The 20,030-nt window shown below is 40.9% G+C and overlaps 1 protein-coding gene across 1 annotated transcript in view; it reads left to right on the top strand.

Moving 5' to 3' along the window:
- SORCS3 (sortilin related VPS10 domain containing receptor 3) overlaps positions 1 to 20,030 on the top strand; it is an 830,399-nt gene that overhangs the window by 699,990 nt on the left and 110,379 nt on the right. The window contains exon 9 of the mRNA XM_007939862.2: positions 9,122 to 9,301. Within this exon, the coding sequence (XP_007938053.1) occupies positions 9,122 to 9,301 (180 nt within the window). The remainder of the gene's footprint in view (positions 1 to 9,121; positions 9,302 to 20,030) is intronic.

The raw sequence follows: 20,030 nt of genomic DNA, 5'->3' as shown, positions 1-20,030 counted from the left end.
GCAATGTGTGTCTCTTTCAGCAGCACATCTTCCTCAACCAGCAGTCAGAGAGTTCTGCCTCTAGAAGGCCTCCTTTTGAGCCTGGCAGGGTGGTCAAACTAGCCAATCACAGCATCAGAACTATAAGCATTTGAGAGAGAGTGGGCACCTCCCAGAACATTGTTTTGTGCCACTCCCAACAGAACTACTCCAGGTGGACAACTTCAGCAATCAGGAGCTCCTCAGTTGCTCATAGAAAATCCCACCTTGGAGTTTACAAAGACTTATGGGTAGAAAAGCCACACTAAGTAATTCACTATACCACAATAAGATATAGTAGTAGCGTAGAGCTGACAAGGGACAAGGTTGTAGTCACTGCTTGGTCACAGACAGCTACCCAGAGGGACAGAGTAGTTGAACCTGTGGGCTCGGAACCATAGCCAAGGGGACATCAAGCTCAATTGGCATAACATACTACAAAAAACATTGTTTCACCTCCTACTTTGGCGAGTAGCTACTGGGATTTTAAAAGCTTACAAGCAGCCATCTAGATGCAACGATGGGTCTATCCTCATCCAGAGCAAAGAAGAATGAAGAAAACCAAAGATTCGTGGAAACAGTCCTAGCAACTGGTACACAATGTGATCCACAGCCTATATGACTATAAAACCAGAAGAACTAGATGGTGCCAGCTACCACCATCAACCACTCGGAGGGGGATCTATGTAGGAGATCCTGGATAGAGAGGGAGAACAATGTGGAACAAAACTCAAAATCATTTTGGGGAGAGAAGAAGGTCTGATAGAGCCTGGTGGAACCACTGAGACTATGGCCCCTAGCTACCCTTCAGGTCTGGAATTGAACCCACACTTGTGGTTTCCAGCCAAACAAAAGACAGGCATAGGAGTTGAACATTTACCTGAGGTAGATACACTCCTTGGAGAGAACAATCATGGGAGAAAGAAGGGCTGTTTATGCTTGAGGAGACAGCTCAGGGGGCAGGAGTACATGGAGGGATGGACACAGGGAAAAGGTGACTGTCCGGAGGAAGTGAGAGGGGAGCTGTTGCATTGTGGTCAATGTCATGAGACAAAAGTATGTGTGAGCTGCTGTATGGACAGTGAATTTGCTCTCTAAATTTTCACCCAAATCACACACACGCGCACACACACACACACACACACAAAAGTAAAAGAATGAATAAGATGCAGATGGTTCCTGCCTTCACGGAGGTTATACTCTGGCAGAGAAACACAACAAGTAGTTATAGGCATAAGTGTGTTATAGGTATACAGATTCAAGGGCCATTGGGACATAAATGATGGAGCTAACCTAATATGGGTAGTGAGGGCAAATTTCCTAAATAAAGTGGTTTTTATGCTGAGACAAGAAGGATGTGAAGGAGCTAAACTGGTATGGTAGTTAAGGTTGTGTGTTAACTTGCTGGGTTGTGGTTTTGAGTGGCTGGGCAGCTGGATGCAGTTTTTCCTCATGATGACATTGGTAATCAACTCCATGGTGGAATCTGCTGTGAGCAGATAAGTAGCTGCCTTTGGGGTATGACCTGCTTCTTGCATATAAGGAGGAGCTTTGAGAAAGGTCTCTAGATTTTGGAACATCTGGATGCTACATTTGGCTGAGTCTTCATTTCAGTGGCCTAATGTGTAGCTTGAAAATCTTGGAATTGTTCCTGGACTTGATCTAATGGCCTGCCATGTTGTCTGCTAATCTTGGGACTGTGCCATTTTACTTGTTGATCATGGGATCATCAGCCTCAGCAACCAGCAGCTACATGAGTCAGAAAAAGCCTCCAGCTCTAATGGGCCTGGATTAAGAGGCAGAGCTGAAGCCCAATGTCACAGGGCCTTCACGTAGCCCCCTGAAGCCAGCACTTTAAACTCAGACTTCTAGCCTCCTGAATTATAAAAGACTAAATTCATGTTTGTTAAAGCCGTCCACCTGGGGTCTGTCTGTTATAGCAGCACTAGAGGACAAAACACCTGGCGTGCAGAGAGTGGGGGTCTGAGAGAAAGCACAGGCATGGGCCCTGTTTTAAGAGAGGACAGGGTCCATTCAACAACTGGAAAACAAAGTTGAGAGATTGGGTTGCACTGAGTGAGGTAGACAGAGGCTAGTGAGGTGGGCTGGAACCATATCAAGTAGCCTCAGAGCCCAGGGGACCCAATTTCTCATTTTGTCTACTCTGTTTGTCATTGGCTTTTTATGAAACCATTGTATATTATTGTGGTTGGAGGATGCTTCCATCAGCACACTCTAAACTCAAGAAGGACAGAGGTATTCCTGCGTGGAGAGGACCAAGAATGGGCAAATCATAATCATGTTATTTATAAAGGGGTGTATCCCCTTACAGTAAACAATGGTCTTCATATATTGGCCCAGGAGGAGCATTTCAGGAACTTTCTAAACCATCTCTGCAGTGTAGGATGTTTTCTGTCTCTCTTTGTGTGCATGTTTAATGTATTTTTAACCTTGTCAGGGAAGCAAACAGTTCACTCCCCTGGAATTGTAGCTGCAGGTGGGGACAAATGAGGACCCAGATTGATCACAACCCTAGACTACTCCATTAATGATGAGCCGCCCCATGACAATCTCCTGGGGCTGTGTACCATCCGTGCAGCCCCTTTTATAGAACTTCAGCCAGAACAGCTTCTCATTACTGTGATGGCTGCTGTGAAAAGAGCCGGATGGCTATTGATCCCCTTTATTAGTTGGTGTTGGCCCACATCGCCGAAGTAGGGGCTGAGGAGGTGGGGCCAGAGAGGGCAGATGGAGATTGGTTCTTTCCATTGTTCAAAAATGGAAATGGCTTTTAAGCGAGTTTTTGCTTTCCCATGCAGTGCGGCGTCTGCCGTTACGTTAGGCATCTTGCTTAAAAGCAAAAACACCGAGAGCTTCTTGTCCTCATTGCCCTCCCACCTCTGCTTCCAGCCTCTCTACTCAGACTGTGCTCTCCTGGGCCCTCCATGGCTTTGGAGTATGGCAGAGACTCGAAACGTGTGTCATTAGTAATGAGCGGCATTACGAGGAGCAGCAACCCTGTGCTGAGCCATCCATAACCATGCTAGGACGGGGCTGGCACTCTCAGCCCAACAGACGTGGGAAGAACACGCCAACGATGTGAGTGATGGTGGCATAGGGAAAAGGCAACTTAGATTATAGCAGAATCCCTTGGTTTTCATTCCAGTTCTGCCACTTACTTATCCATGAGCTCAGGTCTTCTCATCTGTGATATGGGATCAAAATACTACTTGACAAAGTTCTTAGGAGTCAATGAATGGCCCAGTGTTGGTAAATGTAAAGTGTTCCACAAATCTAAGGAACAGTGACCCAGGGGAGAATAATACATAGACTCTTAGCCTGCCTGGCATGGAGACCAGTGCTCATGATAGGATCGCGTCTCAGCCGGACCCTGGACACAATATTACCTAAGGCCCTCACCTTTCCTCTTTGCATCTGATATACCCCCTTAAGTCTCTCAGATCCTGATTTATTCTCAACTTCCTGTTCTAATAATCATTTCTACAAGACAAATCCTTTGTTACTGTATGGGATTCAGTTTGGTAGTGGTGATGTTGGACTTTACCTGTGCCCTACTGTCCTAGAAAACACAGCGTTAATCGCAAACAGGGTTAAGAAATCCCCCCATGCTTCTGTGTTCCAGGAAATGTTGCTGCAGAGAATCACCCCTTCCTATGTGACTGGCACATGGCCCCCTTATTTACTGAGATAACATCAGACATTGAGCATCCAAATTATCAGTCTTTATCTCATAAATTATTGGCTAAACTATTTGTCCCCGCTGACCAATTTAGACAAAGAGCCTGCTACCTTGACTTGCCCCAAACTTAAATAAGGCTTTTCTCCTTCTCCTAAGCCTCTGAACCTTGGCCCACGCTTCAGCTTAAGCAAGTATTGAAATGCAGAACAATTCTCACTTCAGGACCCCTTCTGAGGATTGGATGACCATGAAGAAAAACATTTCCTATTCAGTGGTTTGCTCATGCCACTTACTCATCCTCCTCCCTCACAGCCAGTTCTTTCTAGCCTTGTTTTACTTCTCCCTCTAAAAGAAAGTTCTTTTTGTCTTTTCAGAGGTGCTTTCAGATCTTATGATCACAGTGTTCTCCCTATTGCAATAGTCTTTTCAAATAAAGTCTCCCTTTCCCTAAGTCTGGATTTGTTCTTATTTGCACGGTAGAATATGGTTACCCCATTTGGTCAGTAAAAGAGAGGAGAGGGGAATATGTCTTAAGTGATTTATTATAATGACTATAATATTAACTCTTTCTTTCTTTAGTTTTTATATTTCACCAAATACTGATTTATCCTTCTCCACTGTGTCGCAGATAGACTTCTTAAACAGTAATCTGTAATTATAATCTTTTATCTCGTTTCCTATTTACTCTTCAACCCACTGCTAGTTTTCATCTCTTCTCCCACCTTCACCTTTCCATTACTCCACTAAAACCCCTCTAGCCATTGTCACCAGTGACCAGCTTCATGCCAAATCCATTTGACATCTCTACCTCATAATCTTTTTTGATTTGTCTGGAGCATTTGATGCTTTGGGAAGGATAAAAGAACAACAACAAAAGCTCTTCCTTGCTTGATATTCTTCTCCTTTGGTGATGTTGTATTCTGTTCTGGGCCCCCTTCCTGTTCCCACCCTTAAAATGTTGGTGTTCCTAAGGTTTTCTTGCATTCTGTATGGCCCTGGATAACTTCATTCCTTTTCATATTGGTGGCTCCTACAGTCACAGCCCCAGTCCATGTCTTCGTTGAAGCCTAGACCACAAATACAGCTGCCTATTTGAAGCATATCCCCTAAAAGGTTACATTTAGCATGTCCAGAATTGAGCTTATGGCTTCCATGGTGTATCCCTTGTATCTGATCCTTCTCCCATGTTTGATTACTCTTTCCATGTATTTATCCAGTAAATGTTAGTTGGATGCCTACTGTGTGTCTCTCTCTGGTAAGTACTAGAGATCAAGGAGTATATAAAATAGACATACTTCTTGCTCATTGGAAGCTCACTGCCGGTAAGACAGACAAATATCAAGCAAGCATCACACAAGTATTCAATTACGATTATAATGCATGCTGTAAAGGAAAAGAAGAGAATTTGAGAAGTCAGGTGCCTAAGACATGTTTTAGATATACCCTTTTCCCTTATCCCCCTATAGATTCTATTTCATTAGTATCTTACCAGTCATTTATCTGTGACTACTTCCTTGGTTCCCCCTCTCATGATTATTACCTGGATTGTTAAAATGACCTTTTCTGCCTTTTTGCCCCACGTAAATCTACTCTTCATTCTGCTTCCCCAATGAATATGATCATGCAATGAGCCTGATTCTCTCCAATGAAATCTCTGACTTGCTCAACTCCAATCATGCCTTTCTCCTGTTTAATATCTTGTGATAGCTTTGAACTACCTTCTGGGTATGCTTAGGTGTGCAAACAGAAACTTTTATAATGTGGTCTCTTCCTATCCTCATCTCCCACAGAGGGAAACTGCTTCTCAAATACACCAAATTCCACGCATTTGCTTGAATGCTCCACCCTTCTCTCTGCTATAAGCCTTTGCCCTGCTATCACCATTTTCAGTGTTTCCACTTTAGTCATGTCCACAAGCATGTGTGCTGTCACCATCCTCAGGAGAATGTTTTCTTGAGGGTACTTTCTGTATTTTGTTCTTCTCTGTGTTTCTATCACAATGTCTTGGCACATGGCAAATGCTTAATAATATAGTGTTTATATAACAAACAAACTTACAGTGGGCCTGGCTTACAGGAAAATGCTTCACTAATACAAAGTATTATCACCTAGGAGGTCAACAGTTTTGGTTTTCAAAAAGCAACTATGATTCTCTCAAATTATTTGTTTTGGTCAGCATAGAGGAAATGTTATTTATAATTGCTTCTCCCAAGAAAAATACATATGTCTGATGGTTTCCCAAATTCTGGGTTTAGTAAAGTCTCATTACAAATTTACTCTTATTGTATTTTCCCTCCTTTAGTTTCTCATTTCATCACCAACACATTTCTCCCTGAATGTTCTCAGGATCAGCAAGAATATGTGGGTAAAGAGGTGACATATCCTATGAAGTTAGATTAAGGCAGCAGGAATCAAGAAATAAGTTTAATTATTTTTCACATCCCAGTTTTAAATTAATAATGTTTTTCTTTATTTTTGAAGATTCAGTGTCCTGGTTATTAATGATTGATCTCTATTCAAGCCCCTATTTGGAGAGAGTTTTCATAATTCGGAGTTTTTCAAAGAGGTCTCCCCAGACTACATGCACTAGAATCATCTGATGGACTTGTTCAAATGGTAGAATTGAAGGCTCCATGCCAAACATACGGAATAAGAATAGCAAGCAGTGGGACCCATGAGTCTGCATGTTATTAAAGTCTCCAGGTTATTTTGATGGACATTGAAGTTTTATCCCCACTGATGTGGTTAAGAGATAGTCTCTTGATTCAGATAATCTTGGGTTTAAATCTTAGTTATGTTATTTAATATTAGCTAAGTGATTTTTGGCAAATTAGGTATTTCTCAGATAGACATGCCATCATCCTAGATACCAGAGAGCAATCTCACATCCCAGCAATCTCTCATCCTTGAGCCTGGAGCCCCAAATTACTAGGTGAGAGCCCCAGGGCAGCACTAACCTAATATGCACTCACAGCAAACCTGTCTGCCTCTCATCCTGACCATGCACCAATGTTTTAAGTTGTTTTCTTTCTTACTTCTTGTACATTAGTTTAGTCTGAATAACTTAGCTCATTCATTTTTATAACCAAAACATCTGGGAAAAGCCAGGCATTTCTATTGCATTTTTAACAGGGTAAGTGAATTTAATTCCTATTTTCTGCAGCTGCTATTTCCCCTCCTACTGGGTTTTTGGGAATTCATTCCATGCCAGCTCAACATGATCTCATCCCATGGTTTTCAAGAGTAAGCCTTATTTCCATTTTCAAGTAGCTCAGCAGGAACCTGTAATTCTACAAGGTATGTAAGCACAAGTGATCAAGTAAGGTCTTAGTCAAGGTGATCTGGAGAGTTCAAGGCCTTAAACTGAGATTTGAGAGAGAATCTCCAGTGAAAAGATCCAGAACTTGCTCTTGTGCTTTTCTCACAGTCCAGTTGTACAAATCAAATGGAATTCCAGTTCAATCCAGGTCAGTTGCCATTGAGTTGATTCTAACTCTTGGCAACCCCATATGTGTCAGAGTGGAACTTTGCTCCATAGCATTTTCACTGGCTGTATTTTGGGAAGCAGACTACCAAACCTTTCTCTCGGCATTTCTGGGTGTATATGAACATCTAAGCTTCCAGTTATCAGCTGAACACATTAATCATTTGCATCACCCAAGGACTCCTTATAGACATTGCTGCCTCCTTTTACTTGTTGAAATCATTTCTGGCTGGTGCCAACCTGGTCCTTTACTTACTGTCAACTTCTCTGGCTATTGCCCATGCCCCTATTACTAACTTTCCACTACTTTTTGGCATATATACCTGTCCAGTTATGTGCTTTTCAACTGCTCCCATCTTATCAAATGTTTATTCATGTCAAAATGTCCTCCTGACAGTGTAAGTTTCCTAGGTAAGTGCTTGAGTTTATAGAAATTTTTGTATAGTGCTTTGTCATATATGCAAACTGGCTTTTATAAGCTATTTTGTATTGTGGACTGCTAAGCTTGAGTTTAGAAAGCATCCAGTCCAGGATTGCAAACAAAAGTGACTTCAGGTGCCAGGAAGTTAGTATCAGTATATAAGTGGCAGATCCAAGAACATATGGGTATATAGAGCGGAGATGCCAATGAGTGTTGACACCACCTGAAAGACCATAGATTCAAGTATTCCATGCAAGTTGTGGTTAAAGTAAACATTTGTGGTCTGTATTCATTTCATAGGTGGTTGATTTGCAGCCCCTGCTCTAGAGGCTATATATACCTAATTAGAAGCTCAGGCAATACAGTCAGTTTTTAAGCCTGGCATTACTAAATAACCTGAAGCAAGTTCTTAAGTAACTGTGCGCTTACTTTACTTTTTAGTAAAGTGGTACTCATACTACCTCCATCAAGAGATTATTTTGATTTTTAATTGATATATCATATTTAGATGACTCAAAATAGTACCTGTGCATTAGTGCTTTCAGTGCTAGCCCTATCTCTTCAGTTTTTAGATAGAAAATCTGAAGCCCAAGGAGACTAACTCATTCAACTCATGCAGGTGACTTATAAAACCCACTGCCATAGAGTCAATTCCAACTCATAGAGTCCACCATTGGGTTTCCAAGGCTATAAGTCTTTGCAGAAGTAGATTGCCTCATCTTCCTCCCATGGAGCAGCTGGTGGGTTTGAACCTCCAACATTTTGGGTAGCAGCCAAATGTTTTACCCATTGTACCACAAGAGCTCCTTAGGTGACTTACACCTGGGCTCATATTATGACTCCAAACACTAAATTCCAGATTGAATATCCTTTCCTCTATATTAATAATTTTCAAATATGATCTTATTAGCAATAGAACGTCCCTCACTTTTTATTCCTAAGATATTCCATAACATTCCAGTATAACTCCAGCAAATAAAACAGATTCCAGTGGCACTGCTCTGGTGGAAGCAGAGTTTAGACGTTCAGACTCTCTTGGCTCTGTCTCCACATGACCCCTTTTGCAATCCCCACATGACTCTGAAAAGTTTGCAAACCATCACACTACAAAATTTGAAACCATAAATTAAGATCTGGAGAAGCAATAAGCCTTGTCTTCTTGGCATTCCTGAGTTTCCTATCCTAAGGCTATATGTCTCTGTGAGCACTAACACTAACTTTCAAATATTAAAATAAAAAATGGAAGTGGATGAGTCCCTTGAAGCCATGGAAAATGACACCCACTAAAGCCCCTTCCACCCATCTTTCTGTCACTTAGCAAGGAACAGAAATCATGATGCTCATAATTTACAGCCTTGATCTAACATAGAATTGTCTAACATTGCCTATAACTCAAGTTTTTTCTCAGCCATTTCGTAAGTCATGGTAATTACTCTGGATCCCAGTGGGTGGGCAGCTATGAAGATCTCCTTTCTCATAGGCCTCTTTCTTCTTGCAGGACATGCACATTATCAGCACAGATGAGAACCAAGTGTTTGCAGCAGTCCAAGAATGGAACCAGAATGACACCTACAACCTCTACATCTCAGACACACGTGGGATCTACTTCACCCTGGCCATGGAGAACGTTAAGAGTAGCCGAGGCCTGATGGGAAATGTCATCATTGAATTGTACGAGGTATGTAACCAAGATTGTCCCTGTCCTGGATCTCCTCTCATCTTCAAAAGTTTTAATGGTATACAAACAAGTACTGGAGTCTGATAGTCCTGGGTTCAGATCCCAACAACACTCATTGAGCAATGTATGTGAATTTGGACAAGGAACTTAACTTCTTTTTACCTCAATTCCTTCATCTATAAAATGAAGATAAAATACTTACCTACTGAGATTATCGTGAGAATGAGAGATAATGCATGTAAAGTATCTAGTGTGGTGACTGACTCAATAAACCCTCCACAAAAGGTAGCTGAAATCCGGTCAACATTCTTACCTATATGGGCATGATCACAGACTAGGGATGAAGATACTTGGCTTTGGTGACCTATTAAGTACCTTTTTCACTCTGTGATGATTCTCTTTTTGTGATGATGAAAATACACACAACAAAACCTTTACCGGTTCAACAATTTTCCATATGTATAGTTCAGTGATGTCAATTATATTCTTCATGTTTTGCAGCTTTTTCCAAATTATTATTTTGCTTATCTCTAAGCAAGAATCTCCTGTCCCCATGCCCCACATGGTAACCACTAATAATCTTTGATTTCTATATATTTGCTTATTCCATGTAAGGGGGATTGTAGAGTATTTGTCCTTTGACAGCAAATTTATTTCACTCAGCATAATGCTTTCTAGGTCCATCCATGTCTTGGCATGCACAGGGCTTCATTTCTCTTTGTGGCTGAGTAATATTGTATTAAATGTGGTGTATTAAGATACCACATTTTGCTTATCCATTCATCTGTTGGTGAACATTTCTATTGTTTCTACCCTTGGCTATTGATAAGAGTACGGCAATAAATATTGGAACTGGAGCAAAAAAATTGATGTTTCAGTGACCCTAAATTCCTCTAATGGCAGTATATGACATTTGACAGTCTTGGCCACAGTGAGGGGGCTTAAATGACCACCGGAGTATAGTAGATTGATTTGACTGAAAAAGGAATGTCTCATTATCCAACATTGACCAGTGACTGGTGGTCAAGGCTACCTAAGATGAGCTGACTGAGCTAATTTGTGAAAGGAGACATTGTCTGTTCTGGGTGGTAGAGTCAGATGGCCCAGGTAAGCTGTTCCCTTGTTTCACATTTTCCCTTCACTGACTGAGCGTGAGAGTGGCCTTCACTGTTTCACAGTGGCCTCCTCTGGGCATGCTTGTCAGAGTCCCAACATCCCTATGCTGGTGTCTAAGTTGACTGCTTAGTCGCTATGAGTAAAGCAAGCATTTAAAGTTGATACTATTCTGTTAGGTAGAGGGAGAATTATGCCAAGACATGGAGTGAATCGAGGTATATTAAAAAAGGAATAAATGTATGAATGTCAGTGGGTACAACAAAAAATCATCAGAAATACCCTGATATCCTAGGACATGGGTGACAAGTACTGAAATAATTGCCTTTTTAACAACAACATTCCTGTTTGGGAAATGACTAGTAGCAATAACTTAAGGGATGTAAAGTGGCATTGGGAAGCTTACCTTCCTGTGCCTCTAATCATACCAGAATGAGGAAACACACTTTTGTTACTGGACAATAAGTCATATATTGTGGGATTATTTGGATGAATGTGGAGCAGCACTGTGTTTCCAGGACTCAGTTCATTCCAAGTTCCTGTTTATTATACAAGTGAGGCTCTAGATAAAACCGTTATCCATGCCCTAGTGATCAGACACAAATATAAAATGGTAGATATTGCTCCAGATGACCTTTCAGTTCAGGAATCCCTATGTCTCTCACCCCGTTGATATGGTAGATGAGTTTGCCATTATGCAATTTCCATCCTGAGAAAGGGAGCTTGAAATGCCTTGGTCGTTTAGATCTGTGAGGCACAGTGATCTGAAGTGGAGCATGAATCAAAATGAAGAATGTGCCCAGATACATGTAATTTTTAACTCCTGCTGAAGTGCATTTTCCGTCTTGGGGGGAAAAAAATGCATGTGTCATTGCATCTATAGAGTAACAAGACCTACCAGGCAGGGCAGCATCTTTAATACCAGCCCTGTTGAGCTTGTTCTCCAGGGTTGATTGTGCCACTTCATTGCATTCAAGACCATGAGGAAGACAGGGGAAATATGATACAGTTCTCGCTCTCTTGTAGCTTGCTCTTTAGTTTGTCATTTTTGAGGGGCTAAATAAACAAATTCCTTTTCTACCTGCCCAGTAGTGGGACCAACTGAGACAGAGACACAGAGTAAGATAAACAGAGATCAATGTCAACTGTATTGCTTTTAAAACTTATGTAGGAGGAAGTAGGCTTGCTAATACTGCTCCAGAACTGGACTCGGCCATCTATTCATAGGCAGAAATAGTAAATCAAAGACTCTCCTATGGAAGCTTGGTCCTATAGCTTAGAGATAGAGGGAATGCGATTTTTTTTTTCAGTCAAAGCCTAAAAATAGAGGTGGTGATTATCAGTCATCTTGCCTTGGGGAGAAAGGAATGAATAAGTGGAAGGCATTCCAAATGTCAAGAATGGCATGACCCAAGGATTGGAAGAATCATGTAGATTTATAGAGGAGCTCTGGTAGCATAGTGCCTAAGTCATTTGACTGCTACCAGAAAGCCGGTGGTTCAAACCCACCAGCCACTCCTCGGAACAAATGTTGGGCAATCTACTTCCGTAGTGATACTGCCTCGGAAAGCCAAGGAGGGGTCACTATGAGTCGGATACAACTCTACGGCAGTGAGTTTGTCTTTTATTTTTATTATTATTATTATTTTGTTTGTTTGTTTTGTAGATTTATGAGACAGTGAGCTAGTCAGTCTGATTGATTAGAATAGATACTTGTCAGGGACAAGATTGAGGACTGGGTAAGGAATAAACTTCAGAATCTAGAGTCATTGAATGCCAAGGAAATAAGTTGGAGCCCAGCTGTGTCTAGACCATGATCATATTGAAGGATTTGAGAGGATGATGCACTTTTCACCAGGAGATAAATTATGTAACTAGGAGATAAAGCTACATTTAATTTTTCTCTAGTGGTCTTTAGATTTAACTTTCTTCACTGGAGATTCGTATAGAATCTGAAATTGTACACCATATGGCCAGTTAGCAAAAAGAAAAATTTTCTGGATTATTAATGCTCTTGAGAAATGCATGTTGGAAAGCCAGTAAGTTTTCATATAATTCAGCTAAATTTACACACATTCGTGGAATATTTTGTTTGGTGCTTTGAGGGCTAGTGCGTGAGGCTCCTAATCTACTGCAAAGCTAAACATGACCATTTTAAAGTAGTTACTGCAGTCTAACTTGTATTACAGGGGTGAATTTCCCATGTGTCAGATCACAGAAGAGGAAGATTAAGTCTAACTTGAAGGATTTGGGAGACTTGTAAATCAGTTGGCTTGAAGGGTAAATTTCTGGAGATAAGGAGAAAGGCATCCCTGGTGGAATTACAATATGAAAAGAGACTAGGAGTCAGAGGAATAGAATAATGGAGATGAAGATCATGAAAACACTGGTAGAGACTTGACTAGAGAGTTGAGCATTAATTCTGTGGGCTAGTATTTCTCTATTTTTTTTTTTTCCTCTTACATCTACATACCTACTTAATGATGTTCACATATAAGATGTAGTCCTCTATGTCAGGGTACTTTGTAACATTATATTATTTCTCTCCAGTTTAAGAAAGCCAATTGTAATATATATAAGTGAAGGTGATGACATTGTAGAGGTAATTTTGACTTTCCTCTAATATGCAGTTTAAAGGAAAATTATTACTAAACTTTATCCTTTGTTATTAGTAATGAAGTTTTTCCATGTGATGGTTAGTTGTGAGAGGTTTTGCCAGTGGTAGAAAGCATGACGGTGTGCTACCAAAGTGTTAAAATGAATAAATAAATTATTGCTCTAGGTAATGGTAAGACGCTTTGGTGGTGTAGTGGCTAAGACATTTGGCTGCTAAGTGGAGGGTCAGTGGTTCAAACCCACCAGCAGCTCCATGAGAGGAAGGTGAGATAATCCACTTCTGTAAAGATTTACAGCCTTGGAAACCTGTAGTGGTTGTGATGAGTCAGAATCAACTCATTGGCAGTGGATTTGGTTTGGTTTTATAGATAATGACAAAGCATGAACAGAGTTTGGCCTTGTAGAAGGGCTGTGACTGCAGGGAATAGGATGGAATTGAGAAGGAAGGGTATTGAGGGTGAAGAGAGATTGAGGCCCTCTTGAGCCAGGGCTATTCAGGGCATTACACCTGCTTTCCCTTGTCTGAAAGGTCAGAGGTATCTTTAAATAACTTCCAAGTGTGGGGTGCTTTGGGAAGACCATAGATACTTAAGGCTACTAGCATAGTACCCCGTCTTCCACTTGGACTTCTGAAGCCTCTTCTTGATAAATGGAGACCTCAGATGTCCTCTCACTGTCTCACGATGGGACAAAGAAAGTGGGAAAGTATTTGGGAATTTACCTTGAAGGCCTTGGCATGAAGATAACTTGGAGACCAGTATGGATCAACCCAATAAACTCCCCAGCACTTAATGAAGTTGAGAAATTATTTGTTTCCTACTCTGTTGAAGGATGAGCCTCCTGCTATAGAGAGTTTCTGGCTTTTTCTCCCTTTACTCTAGCCTCAAAGCATGCTATTGCCATGGCTATAGTTACACAATCAGAGAAGAAAATAATACTTAAAGGCCAAATAAACAATAACTTCTTTAAAGTTTCAGAAGCCCACTCCATAGATAAAAGGTTCCTGTTGATAGTGAATGTAGTTCCTTATGTGAGCTCACCATTTAGAAGCTCAAGGAGTAAGAGTCAGGAGAACTCCTTTGGACAATTTATCCTGTTCATTATCCTTCCAATACAGAGGTTTGAGAAATAACACTCACCCAGGCTGATTCAGTGTGGGATGTTGTTGTTAGGTGCCATCGAGTTAATTCCAACTCATAGCAACCCTATGTACAACAGATCGAAACACTGCCCTGCCCTGCACTATCCTCACAATCCTGGTTATGCTTGAGCCCTCATTGCAGTCACTGTGTCAGTCGCTCTTGTTGAGGGTGTTCCCCTTTTTCTCTCACCCTCCACTTTACCAAGCATGATATCCTTCTCCAGGGACGGATTACTTCTGATAACATGACCAAAGTAGGTGAGACGAAGTCTGGCCATTCTCACTTCCAAGGAACATTGTGGCTGCATTTCTTCCCAGCAGATTCGTTCCTTCTTCTGGCAGCCCATGGTATTTTCAATATTCTTCACCAACACTACAATCCAAAGGCATTAATTCTGTTTTCCTCATTCATTGTCCAGCTTTCACATGCATATGAGGTAATCAAAAATACTATAGCTTGGATTAGGCACACCTAAATCTGTTGGGATAGTGCCTAAGGCACTTGACTGCTGACCAGAAGACTGAGATTCAAACCCACCAGCCACTATTTAGAAGGAAGGTTGGGCAATCAACTTCCATAGTGATACCACCTCGGAAACCCAAGGGGGGGGGGGAATCACTGTGAGTTGGATTTCACTCGATGGAAGTGAGGTTTTTTGTTTGTTTTTGTAAGTCTTCAGTATGGGTAGTGAATCTATTATGTTCTTCTTCTCCGTCACACAGTAATTCTTATAACACTCCTTTCATATAGAGCTTGTCTTCATTATACAGAGCTGCTATTACAGAAATACCATGAGTGGATGGCTTTAACACACACACAAAAAAATTATTATCTCATAGTTTAAGAGGCTAGAAGTCAAAATTCAGAGTTCCAGCTCTAGAGGAAGGCTTTCTCTCTCTGTCATCTCTGTGAAAAGGTTTTTGACTCCTTTTAACATCTGTAGGCCTAGCATTCCTTGGACATCTCCATGCATCTTGGCATCAATCTTCCATTGGGTCTGCAAATGCAAAGCAACCATTGCTGTGGAGTCGGACCCGACCCATAGCAACCCCTCCTTGGGTTTCTAAGGCAGTATCACTACGGAAGTAGGTTGCCCAACCTTCCTTCTGGGGACTGGGTCTAGGAGGTTCCTAATGCAAGGATATTGGGTCCAAAAGAATTTTTCCACTCATGGCTCTTAGTGACCCCTCCTTGGGTTTCCGGGACAGTATCACCACAGAAGTAGATTACCCAATCTTCCTTCTGAGGAGTGGCTGGTAAGTTTGAACCACCAGCCTTCCAGTTAGCAGTCAAATGCCTTAGGCACTATGCCACTAAAGCTCCTTCATGGCTCTTAGTAATAGTTAAAGTTGTGTGTAAATTTGGCTGAGCCATGATTCTAAGTTGTTTACCAGTTATGATGTAGTCATCCCCCATGATGAGAAGCTAGTCAGTTTAAAGGGACTTTCCTCAGGGGTGTGGCCTGCTTCCAATACAAATATGGATGTCCTGGGAAAATCTCTGACTTTCTGCTGGATCTGGATCCTGCATCTGCCTCATCATCATCTCTGGTTCCTGGACTTGAACCAGTGGCCTGCCATATTGCCTGCTGATCTTGGGATTGTTGCCTTCTCAGCCTTTGAGCCAACACTCTGGCATTTTACCTGTCAATATTGGATTCATCAGCCTCTGAAGCCAGGATCCTGCTATATTGCCTGCCAGTCTTGGGTCTGTCAGCCCCTGAAATTATGTGAGTCAGGAGAAGTCTCATTCTTGACATTCGGCCTGTGATCTGAGGACTTGCAAGCCTCTACAACTGCATAAACCATTTCCTTGAGGAAAAATTCAGAAGGGACCAATCCCTGGAAAAGGATATCATGTTTGGTAAAGAGAGGGTCAATGAAAAGGGGAAGGCCCTCAATGAGATGGATTGACACAGTGGCTAGAATGATGGGCTCAGGTAGAGCAAGGATTGTGGGCCTGGCATAGGACCGGACAGTGTTTCATTCTGTTGTACACAGGAGTGCTGTGAGTCAGAGCTGGCTCAATGGTACCCAACAACAACATATTTCATCTGCATTTAGAGATCATCCAAAGAATAAATTTGATGCATTGAACACCAGTGACTGAACACCAGCCGCATTGTGGGATGACATCAAGAACATCACATGTGTCATTATAAAGCAAAGAGTCATTATAAAGACACGAAGGGAAGAAAAGATACACTGGATGTCAGAAAAGACTCTGAAATCTTGCCCTTGAATGAAGAGTAGCTAAAGTGAATGGAAGAAATGACAAGATAAAAGAGCTGAATAGAAGACTTCAAAGAACAGCTCAAAAAAACAGGCCAATTATTATAAAGAAATGTGCAAAGACACGGAGCTAGAAAACCAAAAAGAAGAATGCACTCAGCATTTCTCAAGCTGAAAGAACTGAAGAAAAATTTCAAGCTTTGAGTTGTAATATTGAAGGAGTCTGTGGGCAGAATATTGAATGATGCAGGAAGCATAAAAAGAAGATGGAAAGAATTGATCAATGTTCAACTATTTTATAAGGAATTGATCGATGTTCAACTATTTCAGAAGGCAACATATGATCAAGAACCAATGGTACTGAAGGAAGAAGTTGAAGCTGCACTGAAGGAATTGGCAGAAAATGAGGCTTCAGGAACTGACAGAATACCCATTGAGATGTTTCAACAAACACATGCAACACTGGAGGTGCTTGCTCATCTATAACAAGAAATTTGGAAGACAACTACCTAGCCAACTGATTGGAAGAGATCCATATTCGTGCCCATTCTAAAGAAAGGTCATGCAACAGATTGTGGAAATTATTGAACAATATTATTAACATTATGCTCAAGTAAAATTTTACTGAAGACAATTCAAAAACAGTTGCAGCAGTATAATGAAAGAAAATTTCCAGAAATTCAAGCCAGATTCAGAAGAGCACATGGAATGAGGAATCATTGCTGATGTCAGATGGATCTTGGCTGAAAGCAAAATATACTAGAAAGGAATACCTGTGTGCTATTGCTTTCCACCTTGTGAATCATAACATACTATGGTTAACATTGCAAACAATGAGAATTCCAGAACGCTTAATTGTGCTCCTGAGGAATCTATACATAGACCAAGAGGCTGTTATTCAAACAGAGCACCAGGATACTGCATGGTTTAAAATCAGGAAAGGTGTGCATCAGGGTTGTATCTTTTCACCATACTTATTCAATCTGTATACTGAGAAAATAATCCTAGAAGCTGGGCTATGTGAAGAAGAATGTAGCATCAGTTTTGGAGGAAGATTCATTTATAACCTGAGATATGCAGATGACACGACCTCGCTTGCTGAAAATGAAGATGACTTGAAGCACTTACTGATGAAGATCAAAAAGAACAGTCTTTGGTATGGATTACACCTCAACATAAAGAAAACGAAATTCCTCATGACTGGACCAATAAGTAACATCACAATAAATGGAAAAAAAGATTGACGTTGTCAGGAATTTCATTTTACTTGGACCTACAATCAACATCCTTGGATTGTAGTCAAGAAATCAGATGTCATATTGCACTGGGCAAATCTGCTGTAAAAGATCTCTTTAAACTGTTAACAAGCAAAGATTTCACTTTAAAGACTAAGGTGCACCTAAATAACCCAAGCCATGGTATTTTCAATCACCTCATATGTATGGACAATGAATAAGGAAGACCAAAGAAGAGTAGATGCCTTTGAATTATGGTGTTGGTAAAGAATACTGAAAATACCATAGCCTGCCAGAAGAATGAACAAATCTTTCCTGGAAGAAGTCTAGCTGGAATGCTCCTTGGAAGTGAGAATGGCCAGACTTCGTCTCACCTACTTTGGTCATGTTTTCAGAAGGGACCATTCCTTGGGAAGGAGACCATTCTTGGGAAAGTAAAGGATCATCAAAAAAAGGAGAAGACCCTCAACAAGATGAATTGACAAAGTGGCTGCAATGATGGGCTCAAGTATAACAAGGATTGTGAAGATGGGGCATGACTAGACAGTGTTTTGTTCTGTCGTGCATAGGCTCGCTATGAGTCAGAGCCAATGCAATGGCACCTAACAGCAACAACATGGACATTTTAAATATTCTACTAGCCATGGTGCCAAAGAGGCAGGGAGGTGCCATCTTTTGACCTCCTCTAACCCCACAAGAGGAAGACAGAATCACCATCCGTAGCCCAAGGCCTATTCCTGCAAGGCCAGACATGCTGCCTCCCTCCAGCCCTTCCACCAGTGCTGACATTAACCGTTCCTCCTGTAGCACCCACCACCTCTCTGCTGGGTTCGGTAATTCACTGCAGTGGCCACACAGAACTCACTGATTATTATGGGGTTTATTAGGGAAGCAACAACCTACAATTCAAGTTCAGAAATGCACTCAGTGTCTCGCAGCCAGCCGTCTCACTTAACAACCAGCCACCTCTCTCTAAGAAGCATGTGTCTCTTTTATCTCTCTCAGCAAGTGCTTGCCTCTCAGGAGTGTGTTTCTCTCAGCAGCATGTATTTCTCAGCCAGCAGTCAGAGAGACCCCTTCTGCCTCTAGGAGGGCTCCTTTTGAGTCTGGCAGAGTGCTCAAACTAACCAATCCCAACATCAGAATTCTATACACCTGAGAGAGAACTTTCCAGAAGATTTCTTTGTGTCACTTTCAACAGAAATACCCCAGGTGGATAACTTTAACAATCAGGAGCTACTCAGTTGCTCATGGCAAATTCCACCATGGAGTATACAAAAACTTATGGAAAAAGCCATACCATGTAATTTACTACACCACACACAGTTTTTAAAAAGGTAAAAGGAAACAGGTGAAATTAGTTATTGTCTTTTGTTTAACAAAAAACACTCAATATATCCTTTTAGGGTATCATTAATATAAAAAAAATACTGACATTTAAAGATATATTTTTTCTATACTAAGTCTATAAATTCTTGGATGTATTTTCATTTTCCATGTACCTCAATTCATATGCTTTTCACCAGAATTAATCAGTATTTACATTTCGCAAAATTTGCAGTAGAAAATACAGATTCACATACCCAAATAATTTCAGACATACTGAAAAGTTTGTCAATACTGAATCAAATATCAGTTTTTAAATTTAAATTAGATAAACTTTAAAATTCCATTTCTCAGTCATACCAGCCTCATTTCTAGTATTCAGTAGCCATATGTGGCTGGTGGGTACTGTATTCAACTACATAGCTCTAGACAGTTTATATGCATTTTTGTTATTTACCCATCGTAATATCTTCCTGAGGGATGTGTCATTTCTCATTATGACGACACCATTACAGAGAGGCAGAGAATAAGTAGCTTGGTTCAGGTCACACAGGTAGTAAATGGCAGAGCCACATTTGAAACAATGTCTGTCTGGTTAAGAAGCTTATGCTTCCCATTACACTTTTTTCAGATATTTTTTAAAATATTTTTTCATTTCTAGACCTTACTTTACATTAAAATTGACCTTTTTATTCCACAGTTCCTTGAATTTGGGGAGGGAGGTACAGACAGTGTGTAACTACTACCACAGTCAAGACATAGAACAATTTCATTACCTCAAAATACCCTCTTACACTGCATTCTTAATCAATCTTCCACTCACATACCCTAATTTGAATTATATCTTCAATTTTGCCTTTCCTAGAGTGTCATAATATGACACGAGAGCCAAAATATGATCTTGAATATATCCTTCCTGAATTTAGAGATCATCTAAAGAATAGATTTGATGCATTGAACACCAGTGACCAAAAGCCAGATGAATTGTGGGAAGATATCAAGAACATTATCCATGAAGAAAGCAAGAGATCACTAAAAAGACAAGAAAAGAAGAGAAGACCAAAGT

Source organism: Orycteropus afer, unplaced genomic scaffold, assembly GCF_000298275.1.
Source record: "Orycteropus afer afer isolate SDZICR_OR568_19922 unplaced genomic scaffold, OryAfe1.0 scaffold00064, whole genome shotgun sequence".
Classification (NCBI taxonomy): Eukaryota; Metazoa; Chordata; class Mammalia; order Tubulidentata; family Orycteropodidae; genus Orycteropus; species Orycteropus afer.
Note: the sequence above shows the minus strand (reverse complement) of the source record. Positions and strands in the feature narration are given on the sequence as shown.